General features: G+C 34.5%; 1 protein-coding gene across 4 annotated transcripts in view; it reads left to right on the top strand.

The window, feature by feature from the left end:
* LOC137637907 (protein amalgam-like) overlaps positions 1-15000 on the top strand; it is an 81461-nt gene that overhangs the window by 20246 nt on the left and 46215 nt on the right. For 2 of the 4 annotated variants that reach the window (XM_068370016.1, XM_068370018.1), the window contains 2 exons: positions 11267-11373; positions 14336-14350. In XM_068370016.1, coding sequence (XP_068226117.1) covers positions 11267-11373; positions 14336-14350 — 122 coding nt within the window. The remainder of the gene's footprint in view (positions 1-11266; positions 11374-14335; positions 14351-15000) is intronic. The other 2 variants (XM_068370017.1, XM_068370020.1) reach the window with 1 other exon arrangement.

Genomic DNA, 15000 nt, shown 5'->3' on the forward strand with positions numbered 1-15000 from the left:
CTCATGCTTGAGGGTACACTATTCTTCAAAGTTTTTATATGAAAGACCTATTCTAATTGTATCTCTGTTCTTAAAATAATTTATCTCAATTGTGCATTTCTTGTATTTTATTCATTTCATTATTTCCCTTCCTCACTTGGCTATTTTTCAGTTGGGAGCCCTTACGATCATAGCACCCTGGTTTTCCATCAAGGGTTGTAGCTCGGCTAGTAATAATATTAATAATAACGTGCCATCTACCCCAAAAAAAGTTTAACCAATTATATGTTATTTACAATATTATATATATATATATACATACACACTATATATATATATATATATATACATATATAAAATATGAGCATGCGTGTATATATATATATATATATATAATATATATATATATATATATATATACATACAGTATATGATACACAAAAGAAAGAATGATAAAGTAAGTTCCAAATTTGGTATGCAAGATTTTTAGACAAGGGAGAAACTGTCAGACTTCATAAGCTTTTATTAAACCACGGAAAATAAAAAATAATGTATGCAAACAAGTTGAATACTTTTCCCGAGAGAGAGAGAGAGAGAGAGAGAGAGAGAGAGAGAGAGAGAGAGAATAGTATGGATAATTTTTACATAGAATGCACAAATTCTATAAAGTTTAACACTAACACAAAAATAAAGATGGAGAAAAACCAAACAGCAGTCTCACAAATGTGTGAGAGAGAGAGAGAGAGAGAGAGAGAGAGAGAGAAAAATCTTTGGCTGTGATATTTTCTCAAATATTCCTTAGAAAATTCTTTCTTGGGAACAAGATATAGACCGGTAAAGTGAATGAAGGAGGGAAAAGCCACAATAGAATTTAACGAAATACATTTCCTCAACTAAAATCATCGTCAAAGTGATTTTTTTTTTTAAATCAATAGAGAAGGAGAAGAGTAAGAAGAAAAAATATAAAAAGTAATATGAAATTAATAGAAACAAAAGATGCAAGGGTCTTTTCTCTTTAACTTTCTCTATACCTCTTACCTTAAACACAGCCACTTTGCTCAGCCACAAAGACTTACAAGCCACTGAAGGCGTAGCAGCTATTTTCTGTTTTGAACAACCCCCACCCCCTCCCAATCTTCAGCCTGGGCATTGGGTTACCAAAAGGACCTCGGTGAGTTCACAGAAGGGAGGCGTTGACGACCTTCCTTGATTAATTTAATTACCGACATCTTCTCTTGTCACATCGTCGTTCTAAAGACGGAAAGATATTGACACTGTTACTTACTGGGAGAGACAGAGATGGCAAATAACAGTGGAAGGAATTTGAAAAGATACGTCAGCCTTTAGCTGAACTGACTGCTGAAGAATATCGAGGGTTGAAGCATTGCCTAAAAAAGGGAAGCGGCAAATTGGAAAAAGTCACAGGGAAAGAGAAGGAAGAGAGCTGGTTAAAAAATAAAACCACGAAGAACAATAATCAAGATAAGGAAAAGAGCAGATGATATGACGTCAACAGCCAGTTATAAAGCAATGAAATATAAAGCTTAAAAAAAAAACAGCAAAGAGAGAGTTATAGAGATATACACATACACAGCCACCATAAGCACACAGTCTGGCTAGTCTTATGACAGACGACGGCAGAAGATTTTCTCCTAGACGACCAATCATGAAAGTTAGAAGTAATAATTGTTATTGTTAACAATTTTTTATTTCTCTTCTATACTTTAATCTTAAATTCTCTGTTTCTATATCTGTATTAGGCTTCTTCCCTTACTGGTGCTCTAGGCCCTGTAACTTTTCGTTTTCCCAAATAGGGCTGCAGCTTGTATTATAGATAATAATAATAATAATAATAATAATAATAATAATAATAATAATAATAATAACAAACCCATATTGGTCCGATGGAGAAAGTGTATTGAATGGAAATTGATACAAACAGGGAGTTATGAAGTATTGAATCCTTAGGCAATAACAAAAGTCAAAGCAATCAGGCGACAGTTATAAATGGAGAGATTTAAGCAATCCCTTCTTTAATACATTATATATATTTCACCCCTCGTCTTCGAAAGGTCACCAGCTGTTGCTGCAATGCTACGGTAAAACAAGACGCCATATGAAGGGGATTTAAAAATGAAAAGAATATTTACCTCTTTGGCAAGCAGACTCTTCTCCCAGTAAGGGTAAATTACAAGGAAAATATATTGAATAAGAGCAAATAAAGATTTCAGACCTCCGGTAGTTTAGAACGCCAACATTTTACCCAAGTCTAAGAACTAAGCTTTCCCTTTTTCATATGTTGACAATGTATGACTTTACTGTATAATAACAACCATAATCGCGATCTTGATCAGGAACACCGAAATTTAATGGCTTCTTCCGAATCATGTTGTCTATAAGTTCTATAAGTTGTTAACATTTGGTGAAAATCAGGCGAAGTGTTGACCTAATACTGCTCACAGACAAACACATAAATAACTAAATAAACGCAATTCATTTTATAACCACCTTGGAGGAGGTAATAAGTCTTAATATCAAAACAAACAAATTAAATGAACAGAAGAGATGTGAATAAAATGTATTCACATGCAAATAACCATTCTAATAATAATATATAAAAAGAATATGCACTGTTGCCCAAGCACCATGACTAAGAGAGAGAGAGAGAGAGAGAGAGAGAGAGAGAGAGAGAGAGAGAAGAGAGAGAGAGAGAGAGAGAGAGAGAAAACTGGAAGTAAAGTCATGGAGAGGCGTCCCTTGGGGGTATAGGGTGGCAGCAGGTCCTCCTGGGAAGTGTAAGCTGAGAAGGCGGAGAATTTTACTCACGGGCCATCTCGTCACGCCCTGTGGCCGCCTGAGTGCCTAGGGAGGGACGGAGGCAAGGAGGAAGGGAAATAAAGTATAGGAAAAGGGACGTGAATACGGAAATGAGGCAAGAAAGTATAGTACCTGGACAAAGAGCAGAATTAAAGATTTTTGAGAAAAGAAGAATTGGAAATGATGCAAGGAAAAGCATGACAAAATTATGATTACGGAAATGGTCAAAAGGATAAATGGGAAAAAGGACATTCACAAAATGGGGCAAGAAAATTGCATAAACTAGCACAATATTGAAGAACCTGGGCAAACGAAAGAATAAAAAGGGGAGGCATTAAGGTAACGGGGCAAGAGGATATGCATAACAAAGAACAAAAAACAAAATCAGAAAAAGAAGGAAAATGGATGATAGGGGGAAACGAAATATACGAAAATGAACAGGAGAAAGGAAATAAGACAAAGGAAGAACCAGAAAAGGGAGTAGGAGGAAATGGGGGCAATGAAATGTGCATGACGAAGAACAGATATAACGAAATGGGGCAAAGGAAGGGAATTCGAAAAGGGAGAAGGAAATGAGACAATGAATGATACACTGCAAAGAACAGCAATAACGATATGAGACAAAGGAATAAAAAAAAAAAAAAAAAAAAAAAAGAGTAGGAAGAAAAGGGAAATGAAAGATACAAAACGAAGAACCGGCATAATGGAATTATAAAAATGAGGGATTGGAAAACCAAGCGCATGTTAATATAAGGAGATAAGGAACTGAAACGAAACCGATATATGAAAAACAATATGAATAATCAAATAATAAATATGTACTTATGTCCAAAGAAGCCTAAAAATTAAAAAGAAAAACTCCGGCTGTTACCCTTGGAAGTAAAAGTTGAAAAAAAAACTACACCAAGATGGAAGAAAGGAAGCAGGAACGGAGGCAGAGCAAATTTATATAAAACATGTACAGCTAAAGGCTAACGGAACACTTTAAAGACCCCAAGTAATGCCTACAGTATACCGCGTGAGGTGCAATGACGGTACTGTACCTCTTAGAGGACAAATTAAATACATACAGGAATAAGAGATAAGAAAACAAAACCCCAGGGAAAAGATAAATGAATGGAAATGAGAAGAAAAATTATCTGTACCTGGATAAGGAATAAGAATAAGGCAAGAAGAATTGAAATACATACGAAAGTGGATGTAAAATAGAATAAAGAAAACGCGAGAAACGTCGCATAAAAATTAATACAAATTATACTCGAAGAAGAGAAGAAAAAAAAACAAAAGCAAAGGGGAAAGGAGTGCATAACGAATAGATAAATACGTATTAAAGGAACAACAAGAAACCGAGTATAAATGGAAAAATGGTCATGAAAACCTGCTAAATCTTCATTAAAACATTACGAGACGAAAAGCGAATACAACGCAATAGGTACTGCTGAAGGGACTTAATGCTTAGGTAAAAGAACCCAAATTCGGGATACAGTTTTACAACCTTAAATTTCTCTCACCTATCCTCTTCTTAAAAGAAAGATCTTTCTGTGTACACACGATTTTTTAAATAATTAATACGTCGAAAATACGTTACAAAATCGACCTATCAAATAATAACAAGAAATATGAAAACGGTGAATATCTTTTCTTTGACTTAATTAAAAAAAAAATATAGAACAACTTTTCAAGTTCAAACCAGAATTGTTTAAAAGACTGTCTTCAACTTAAACTTTCAAATAATATACACCATTTACTATAATTTTATGCTAACCAACCCATCTCATTCACATAAACAAACAGCGGGACAGAAGTACAAATAACATATACTGTACAGTATTATATCATTTGGTCTTATAATCCACGAGACATTCTGAAGGACATGAAGAATTCTCAATCTGTCTTTGTATACATCTTTTTCATCAATACTAACCTATGATATTTCTCTTTTCGTTAACCCAACGCTATCTTCGACATAAGAAACAATCATATTATACTAGTTGAAGCCAGTCAGACCTTTGGAAATTTGAGGAAGGCCTATGTCATCAGTAGGATTTTACTCAGTGAAATGACAAACATAAATCATGAATATCCAAGAATAATATAAAAAAATTATGCAAAAATTTAGCTCACAAAGTTTAGCATATTACTTGGATTGTGTACCATAAGCTTGCTATATACACAGGTATTAGCTACCCATATCTGTATATTATTGTATACACACTATATACAGTATATATACAACAACGAATGCAGTCGTTTCTAGTCCACTACAGGACAAAGGTCTCAGTCATGTCAATTCATGTATGGAGTTCGGCCAGTTTTCATTACCACCCTGGCAAGTGCAGATTGGTGATGGTGGGAGATTTTCGTCTTATCGCTCTCAGTAACCCTTTCACCCAGTTAAAAACAGCTGCACCTACCTAATCCTCCCAATAAGAAAAGCCAAAAGAAATTTAAGTAACAAAGCCACTTAATATAAAACTCGTGCATCGGTGAAGAGAAAGATCAACGCATATAATCTCTGTACGAGTGGATGACTTGATGCTATACGCTATAGACTTGCTTAATGGCCTTTATCAGTACAGTAGGTGCCTGAACATATGAAATAAAGGATGCTAGAAACTTTAACCGTCGCAGATTTAAGAGTATCCTATCTGGAATGCACCTTCACAAACAAACTCGTATAGAGCACATTTTGCTTATCAGTGGGCAGTAATCAGTGGCAGTATTGATATTTCGAGTAATTTTCATGAGAAAGAAATTCCAATTAATGAGCACATGTAGGATAAAAAGGAATAGCAGATATTGCATTTAATGAGTTCGTTGGATGATTGCTTTTTTATACGTTTGCATGATAACGTGCAATAAGTTTAGGATAAACAACGTGTATGAGAAACAAATTATTGAAAGGTTAATCGCATATAATTAAGAATTCATTTTTCCCCATTTTATAAAAATCATGATATTTTTAAATACTGTAGTTAGTAAAATATATATATATATATATATATATATATATATATATATATATATATATATATACTTATATATATATATATATATATATATACTTATATATATACTTATATATATATATATATATATACTTATATATATACATATATATATATATATATATATATATATATATATATTATATATATAGCCATACCATACCTAAAACCCTACAATACCCATCATAAAAATTATACATGATTAAGACTAATTCATATGTATGCCCATTCAATGGGCCTAACTTTCTAACTTGAGCAAATTAATAGACACTGAATATAGAAGAACTTGTAAAAAATAATCATAAATATTACAAAAAAGGAATGGTGAGCATAATAATTAACAATTAAGAACGAAATTATCCCAAAAGTTACAAATCAGGAGATTTTATTATATTATTTTGCTTAAAACGTCCAAGGCCACTGGCTACCTTGCATCTGCATGGTGCAACCGCCGTCTGTGTGAACACTACCAGCTTCTTGCACCGTCAACTTCAGTAGGCCTCGTGCCTGGGGCTGTGGAAACATCACGTGTGTAAACACAGCCTTATAAATTATTTTCCAAAATATGTTTTTTTTTTTTTTTTCACCTGGAGTATGAGTATACGTTTATAATAATAATCTCTTATTTGTAATAAAGAGAAAAAAGTCTGGCTATATATATATATATATCTTTCCGGTCAGGCTCAGGTCTCCAGTCCCTCGGGTAGGGAGGAGAAGGAGTAGTCATACCTTGATGAGAGGGGGGTGCGTGAGTGTGCATATCCAAATATTTAGCCGTAATTTTGGCCGGTTGCATACACTGGAAATCCTTCCAACCTAAAGCAAGCATCTCTCACCAATCATCTGTTTGCATAAATGACCTAGAGCTGGGGCCAATTCACAGCTGTTTACTAAACCTCGACATTTGTAAACTTTTTCTCCCAACAATGTCATCCCAGTTAAACGTTTGGTGAACTACAGTAATCTCTCTTGGGGATTGCGAAAAGTGTGCCCAAACCATCTCACCATGATCTCGTCCACATATGGCACTCTTATAGTTTCATTTCTGGTCCTGTCCTGCCATTCAACTCTCACTATCCTTCTGAAGGCTTCATTCTCTAATCTACTAAATCTGTTGGAGATTGTTTCATTTTCATACAATGACTCTAAGTCCATACAGTAACACCGATCTCACTAACCTGATATTTTGTCTGATTTTTATATGTAATTTCCGGCGATTTGATATCACATTTTACTTAACCTAGCCATTGTCTTATTTGCTTTTTTCAATTTTCCACTAAACTCTAATTCTAAAGACCCTGTATTGGAGATCATAGTTCCTAAATACTTAAATGATTCTACAGGGCACTAGAAGAATTGGAAGACTCAGGCCTATCTGGCTAAGGACTATGAAGCGTGAAGTAAGAGATGATGAATGGAGAAGTATTGAATTAAATGCTTAACCTAGAGACGACTGGCGAAATCTAACTTAGGCCCTTTGCGTCAATAGTGTAGGAGGACATGATGATCATGATGATGATGGCAATGTCATCCAATGGGTTGGGGCAAATTTGCCATCGAGGTGGTATGCCGCATAAAAACATTGTTTGCGCACTGTTCGGGCACTGAATATGCCTAAGTTCAGCATTGTCTACGCAATGTGTGGACACAAATGGCCCGCATTGTTTTGTATCAACACGTAATGGCACTACTTGTTTACCCATAGGTCAAGCATTGGCACGAACCGTTGCCAGTATTTGCGCATAACCCAAACATTTATGCGTGCCAAATTTTTAAACATTTTCAAATTTTCTATACATATCACGCACCCCTCCTCCATTTACATACTCCTCACCTTCGTTCCCATACACTTTAATCACTGACATCAGAAGTGAGTGCCAGGGAACATGCAAGTGATAAGTCAACCTGACACTTGCAGTATTTTCAACCTTACCACTTGGAGATGCATGCCAGCCCAACTCAGTGCTGGTCCCAAGCACGGATAAATAGAGAAGGTTAAAATCAGTAACTGTCCCGAACGAAGTGAGCGAGCTTATATGAAATGCCAATATTTTCGCGAACGATTCTCACTCAACCCATAGCCCAGTCATTCAATTTTATTATTATCGCTGGGTGGGGGGAGCAGCTGATATTTTCGGCAGCGGGGTCAATAACTCCTACACCAATAAATATATTCAACTGAAATTTTAAGGGATTGTTTAGGTATATATAAGCTTTGTTTCTGCCAATTTTCATGTTCATACCTGCTAAAGGCATGCCCTGGCTGTCACTTTTATTCTTAAGTGACGATTTTTAGCTAATAAATCAGTTAGCAGTAGCAAACTGCTCCTAGAGTTTTACAGATATCCAAATGATTTTCACAGAGTTTGATGTTTGTTAGGCGAGCTACATTCATACCAATTTTCGTATTGCTACTTGCCACAGAAAGGTCACAGTAGCCATTTTCGTTATCCGCGAAAGGCCGATTTTCGCCAGCGCCGTAAATTACTCGTAGAATACTTCACATATCTAAATGAAATTTTCAGGGATTTTTGGGATGGATATTTACTTTGTCCATACCAATTTTCATGTTGATATATGCCCTAGAAATCCACAGAAAACGTTTATTTCGGTATGGGTTGAATGGTTATTTTTGGTGGTGGAGTAAATTGTTCCTAGAATAATTCATATCTCCAAATGAAAATTTCATTGATTGAGAAACACAGTTTTCATGTTCTTGCCAAATTCCATGGTAATATTTATAATTAAATAGACACTGCTATCATGTATCCTTCTTAAATATGCTGTTAAATGTAGCAACATTACAACAAACTGCCTGATAGTGATCGACATCAACGATCTCATAAATAATATCCGTCCCGAGTTGTAGCTACTGGTATCCATTTGTAAAATCTCCTAACAAATATTTATGAAATGAATCTTACAAGGAATGAGAATATGGTAAGGTTGTTACCTGTAAGTTACTTGCAGATACATTGCGCTAAATGTGTGTACATGCAAGGACTACTGCATCATGAGCAGTTGAAGAGGAGAGCTCTAGAATTCAATATAGGAACATCAAATGCTGATACAATGACTAGAAGAGATAGGACAATACCTGATCTTAAGAAAACAATTGAAGTAAATATTCTCTGTGGTCGGGAGATAAGATGGAAAAGTGACCAAAGCAAGTGAACTGGGGGCTAAGCACAAGCCAATTTATAGTGGATCTAATGAAGTTGGCAGAAATGGTGTTTAATTCGACCAAATGAAGTAAAAGGGTACAAACTAATCTACAGCAGAGCTAACACAGAAAGGCAGAAATGGTGTTGGAATAGTTTTGTCAAGTGAAATAAAAAAAATCCACAGAAGTCAATAGGAAAAACGATAGGATTATCTGCTTCAAATTTATGGTTGAAAATTGCACTGTAGCATCTCTAGCATAAGAAAGATTTAAGAGAGGTAAAAGAACAGGAGACTATTTGAGAGTGCAACATCGTTTGGTAGTGATGGATTTGGTTATCGAAATTGAACGAGGAGGAGAAAAAACGAAGGCCAAAAAAAGGATTAAATAGTTCAAGCTGTAAGAAATAGAACGAAGTGGGTAGTTTAATGCAAATTTTAACAGAAATACCAGGGGAAATTGAATATGTTGATTGATAGTGAAACAAGACAGTCGATATAATACTGAGGGTTCCTTGAAAAATATTGGGTGAGAGTAGTGGCAAGATATTAAAAAAGAAGAAAACGTGGTGAATAAACAAAGAAGTAAGGGATGCAACAGAGCGATGAGAGAAGCAAAGAAAATGTGGGAAGAAACGCAAATGGAAGAGGACCACATAACTCTTAAGAAAGCAAATAAATTGATCAAAAAATTATAGCAATTGCTAAGGATAGAGCATATGACCAGCTTTGCCAACTGCTAGTTACCAAGGAAGGGCATGGAAATACATTTAAACTAGAACAAATTAAAAATAAGACGACCAAGGATATAACCCACATAACATAGATTAGGAAAAAGGCTTGAAACGTATTCAGAAATGAGACATATCAAGGAGATGGAAAGAATATATTGAGGCCTTTTTGAATGAAGTGAGGCAATGGTTTTCTAAGAGGAGATGGATACACAAATTATTAACCAGTCACAGAAATAACAAAGGCTGAGATTAAAGTGGCACTGGGAAAGATAGAAAATAGTAAAGAAGAGGGGCCGGATGGCATACCTGTAGAATCTTGTCTTAGATGTGTTGAAGTAGGATGTTAGGAAGGAGTCACCATGGTGTTTGTTCTATGTAGATGACATAGTCTTGTATAGTCTTGTAAGTCAGGAAGAGGGAAGAGCTGGAAAGGAGGCTTGAGATATGGAGATATTCCTTGGAGAGTAGAGGGTTAAGGATAAGCAGGAAAAAGACAGAAGTGAATGGCGACCACCACACCACAATTAAATTAAGCGGAGGAAACCTTAAACGGGCCCATACATTCAAGTACCATGGCTCAGTGATGGACCGTGAGGGAGACATGGCAAAGGAAATTAACAACTTGATTCAGTGTAGTTCAAACAACTGGAGGAAGGTGGCATATGTGAAAGGAGACTCCCCATAAGATTAAAGGGCAGAATACACAAGGCAGTTGTCACACCAACAATGATACATGGAGTTGAACCACCGCCACTAAAGGAAATGAGAGAAGAAAATTGGATGCAACTGACATGAGGATGATGAGGTGGATGAGTGGAGTAGCCACAATGGACAGGGTTAGAAATAAACATATTAGGGGTACAGAAAAGGTCACTGAAGCAGAAAAAAAGTCCATGAGGTTGAATGGTATGGCGACCTTTGAGAAAAAGAGAAACACGTGGCAAGGGAAGTGATGGACATGGAGGGGGATGGAACACCAAGGAGAGGAAAAAGTAAAAACTAAGACCAAGTGGAAAAATTGCATATGATATGAGGCAAAAAGGAGTACAAGAGGAAATGACACAGAATAAAGGCAGATGGAACGACTCATTAAAATTGGCGACCTGGAATAGGGATAAGCTTGGGAAAAAGAAAACACTTCAACGATTTTCGTTTTCGCAATACCGTGTAATGCGTATTGTTTCTTTTATCTTTACTTTAGGTAGCACTGATGATAACACTTGAAATGTCGAAACGTTTGCAATAAATATGTATTTAGCGACATTAGTGTTTCTGTTTCTCCTGAAAATAAGATTTCCTAGAAACGTCCCCATTTCTTATCTACATAAATATTTTTCAGTCCTTTTTGACAGGTTGCGTACACTACTAATTAATACAGACCATATGAATAATAGCCGTGGTTTATTTTTCTTTTTTCCCTACAGTTGCAAACTATGAACTAGTTTTGGAGTACGTACATATCTATGTAAATATTTATCCATCATTGTTGACGGGTCGCGTACACAACTAATTAATAAAATCCATATGGATAATAGCCACGAATAATTTTTCTTTTTTTCCCTGCAGTTGCGAGCTATGAACCAGAGTTCTTGGAGCCACTAAAGAACGTGACAGTGACAGAGGGGAGAGAAGCCACCTTCACCTGCGTGGTCGATCACCTTGGAGGTTATCGGGTAGGTGTCAGATCCTCAATTTTACTCTTCAATCCTTTCGCCTCGCGAGGTTTTTCCTTTACTTTCAACAAAAATATTTTACATCTCGTTTCTTTCATTCGCCTTATTTATACTTATCTATACCTTCAGGCTTTCTTTTGCTGAGAAAACATTTCGTAAATAGACACTTTTCATGAAATATTTAATATCTCACTTTCTCAATTTGTTCCATTCATTTTTGGTGGCTGTTTTGGCTGTTCCTTTCAAGTTTGAGGGTCATCTGAATCTCTCTCGCCTCTTTCGGCAACACTAACATTTCAAGACGCAGGTAACCTCATTCATACTATGTGAACGGACCTTAAAAACTTTCAGATCGAGCTTTGTTCCCTATTATTTCGAAACAAGTTTCCTTGAATAAACTCCAATAACGCATGACCCATCTATGAACAAACATTCAACCATTCATTCCTACACAACAAACAGTTGAACTCTACTACCCCCAACAAAAAGTTGTTCTATCAATACAAAACTAGCAAAAATAAACGCCCATACTATATCAACCTTGGATGTGGTTAAATTTGGTCAAAAATTTATTTTTCAATTATTTTCTTCTCAATTATGATACATGATTTTTAAACATATAATCTTCCAAAGACTATCAAATGATATTTGAATCTTCTCAGGTACACAACATCTCTCTCAAGCTAACCACTCCAATTGGTGAACAAAATCAAACTTTGCCTGATCTTTGCATTCCTTGTTGACAAAAACAGTCTTCCATGTGTCTTCAAACTCTCCTGATTTCTCTCATCTAAAATTAGTTTCCTCTGTAATCCTTTTTAATTCGTACAAAAGTTCATCCTATTACGACTTTTGATATAAATTCCTTTTCATTTAATGACGTATCAAATCACATATCGCTTCAGATCTCCTCTTTTTATATGAAATCACAAATCATTAGTCTAAAAAACTACCGTTATCCTGTAAGTTAAGTAATTATAAAGTCCAATAAGTGCTTGTGAATCCCTTATCTCAGCAGTTTATCACTTTCTTATTTTACCATTCATTCATTTTATTAACTCTCGAGTATTCTTATGCATTGTGCTTGTTAGTTTGCATCAATAAATTTCAAGGTACATTTTATGCTTTACACCTATTAATTTTACATATAAATTTATCCGCAACAATACAATAAGCATCTGGGGTAAGCCACACTTATTAGCCTAGGTAGGATACCATGGTGGAATTTTTTCAACAGTTTTAACAGGAATTTTAATTTATGATAAAATAGTCTCTGTTCGTATGTATAAATTCTATTTCATTTCAGGAATGTGAGTATATAATCATTCTTTTAATTCTATTCTTACTTTCAGGATCTAATCAATACATATTTTTTTCTAATAATTTGCTACTGTTTGGAGAACACCACCTTCGTGGAAAAACCTTGAGAATCAATAATTTCAAAAGATTCCTATTCATATGACTTTATTGAGGTCTTTTCGCTTTAACATTAATTTTAATTTTAATTATCGGTCCGAAAAAAGTTACGGGATTTTTGCCAATTATATAAATCATATTCAATTCTATTCCCAAATCACGTAAAATAAATGATAAGCTCGAGTATTAGGATACCATGATGTTTATGTAAATAATTACTTCATCAGTTGAAATATATATAGAACGTCACAATTACGACCGTTTAGGAATATTAGCTGCAACGCCTACAGTATATCCAATGAATTAAAATATACGTCACCCTGTCTTTAGAAATTAATATTTTTCGAAAATAAACTACAAAAAATGTAAATTAGATATCATAATGTCTTTATAATTCAATTTATTTTGAAAATTAACAACAAAATGTAATATCCCAATTGTATTTGCTTTGTAGCTCAAAATACTTCAGCCATTGTATCACTTTATTCCAAGATACAGTAAGAGAGAACGTAATTATAATATAATACACAATATTTTTGACGTCATCGCTTCGCGTTAATATTTTAATATAAACTGTTTGGAACTCGTCTAAAATAAAAAATAAAAGAAAGGTTCACATAATTACATTCATCTCAACTGCCGTTCTTTAATTGTATTGTACACTTACTGTATACTGCAGCAAATTCCAAACACTAAAGAAGAAAATTATTCTATCAATGAATACAGTTCCAAATTATTGTGCCTATAGAGGATTATATTTTTAATATGCAGCAAAGATTTTATAATAATATAACTTAAAGAAACTGCATCAAACAACACCTATTGTATTTATTTCAAATGATTTTATAGACAGAAAAAAATTCAATTCACCGAAGATAAGTCATTCAATGTAGTTCTTAAAATCCTCCAAGATATTGTTGACAATATACAAGAACAATAAACATAAAACCTTCATATACGAATGAAAATTTTTATTCAGTCCTAAAGGAAAATTGAGCATGTATAAACTTTTCGAATAACGAGATTTTAATCATTACAAATAGTAGTTTTAGTTTTGTTATCTTCATATGTAGTAATTTTCTAAAAGAATATCAAGACTAAGCACTATTTTTTCTAATTAATTGTCCTTTAATTATTTAATTTTATAAATTGGTCTCAAATATTTTAAGATTAATATAAGAATAATTACCGATTCGAATACAATGGAGATTTCAGTGGTTCCAGTATAATGGTTTGTATAATACGATGTTTTAGGAGACATGTAACAATAGAAAAAAAATAATGTACTGAAAAACAGTAATGTACGCTGGTTGTTGTAAAAATAGTATTTGCATAATAATAGTCGTATATGTAGATAAATAAAATCAGAAAAAAAAATATTATATTCGTTTGCTGGATTTTATATAAATATGAAGTGTGACAGATACACAAAATTAATAAAAAAAAATCAGAAAAAAACAGCAGTGCAGCGGCAGGAGTTGAGGAGGAGACTAACAGATTAAGCCCACTGACGCCCCCCTTTTGTGATGTCTTCCCGACCCTCCAGGGCCAATGGGTCGGGGTGAGTGTGTCCTACCACCGCAGCGGTGCTACTACGCCTCTCTCAAAATCTCTCTCAGGGGCTCCACAACGCTGGTATCCTGCATGCACGCATCGCTTCTGTAATTTGTTATATAACGCTGTTCAGGAAGATAACATCGTCCTGTGGTGGGGAGAGCATACTCTACATGCAATACCTAAGCATCCCAAAATGAAAACATCTTGAAACAGATATCCTCATTTTACAAAATTACATATACTTATTTACACTGAGACCTTGCCATCTCATTTCATAAACTTACAAATACTAGTTTACAACTGACACCTTGCAGCCTTATTATACATTCATAACTACCTGGTCATATAAAAACATAGTGACTAGTAAAATAAGGTTTTATTTTACACATAATCATTAGCTCACACTTAAAACCTTACAACTCTAATTCTAAGACTTATAAATATCCGTTCACACCAAAAGATACCAAAAAATTAGGAACAGGCTGATTCTAGATTTTTTTACTAGCCATTTTTAAAAACCTGTTAATACCATAAAAGATTAAACAGACAACAAACTGCATCACCCAACAAACTTATAAATGCCTATGCATAATATACAAAGATCGAAGACACAAAACAACCTTATTACAAAATTCTCAACAGACAACGAACACC

This window comes from Palaemon carinicauda, chromosome 3 (genome assembly GCF_036898095.1).
Source record: "Palaemon carinicauda isolate YSFRI2023 chromosome 3, ASM3689809v2, whole genome shotgun sequence".
Taxonomy (NCBI): Eukaryota; Metazoa; Arthropoda; class Malacostraca; order Decapoda; family Palaemonidae; genus Palaemon; species Palaemon carinicauda.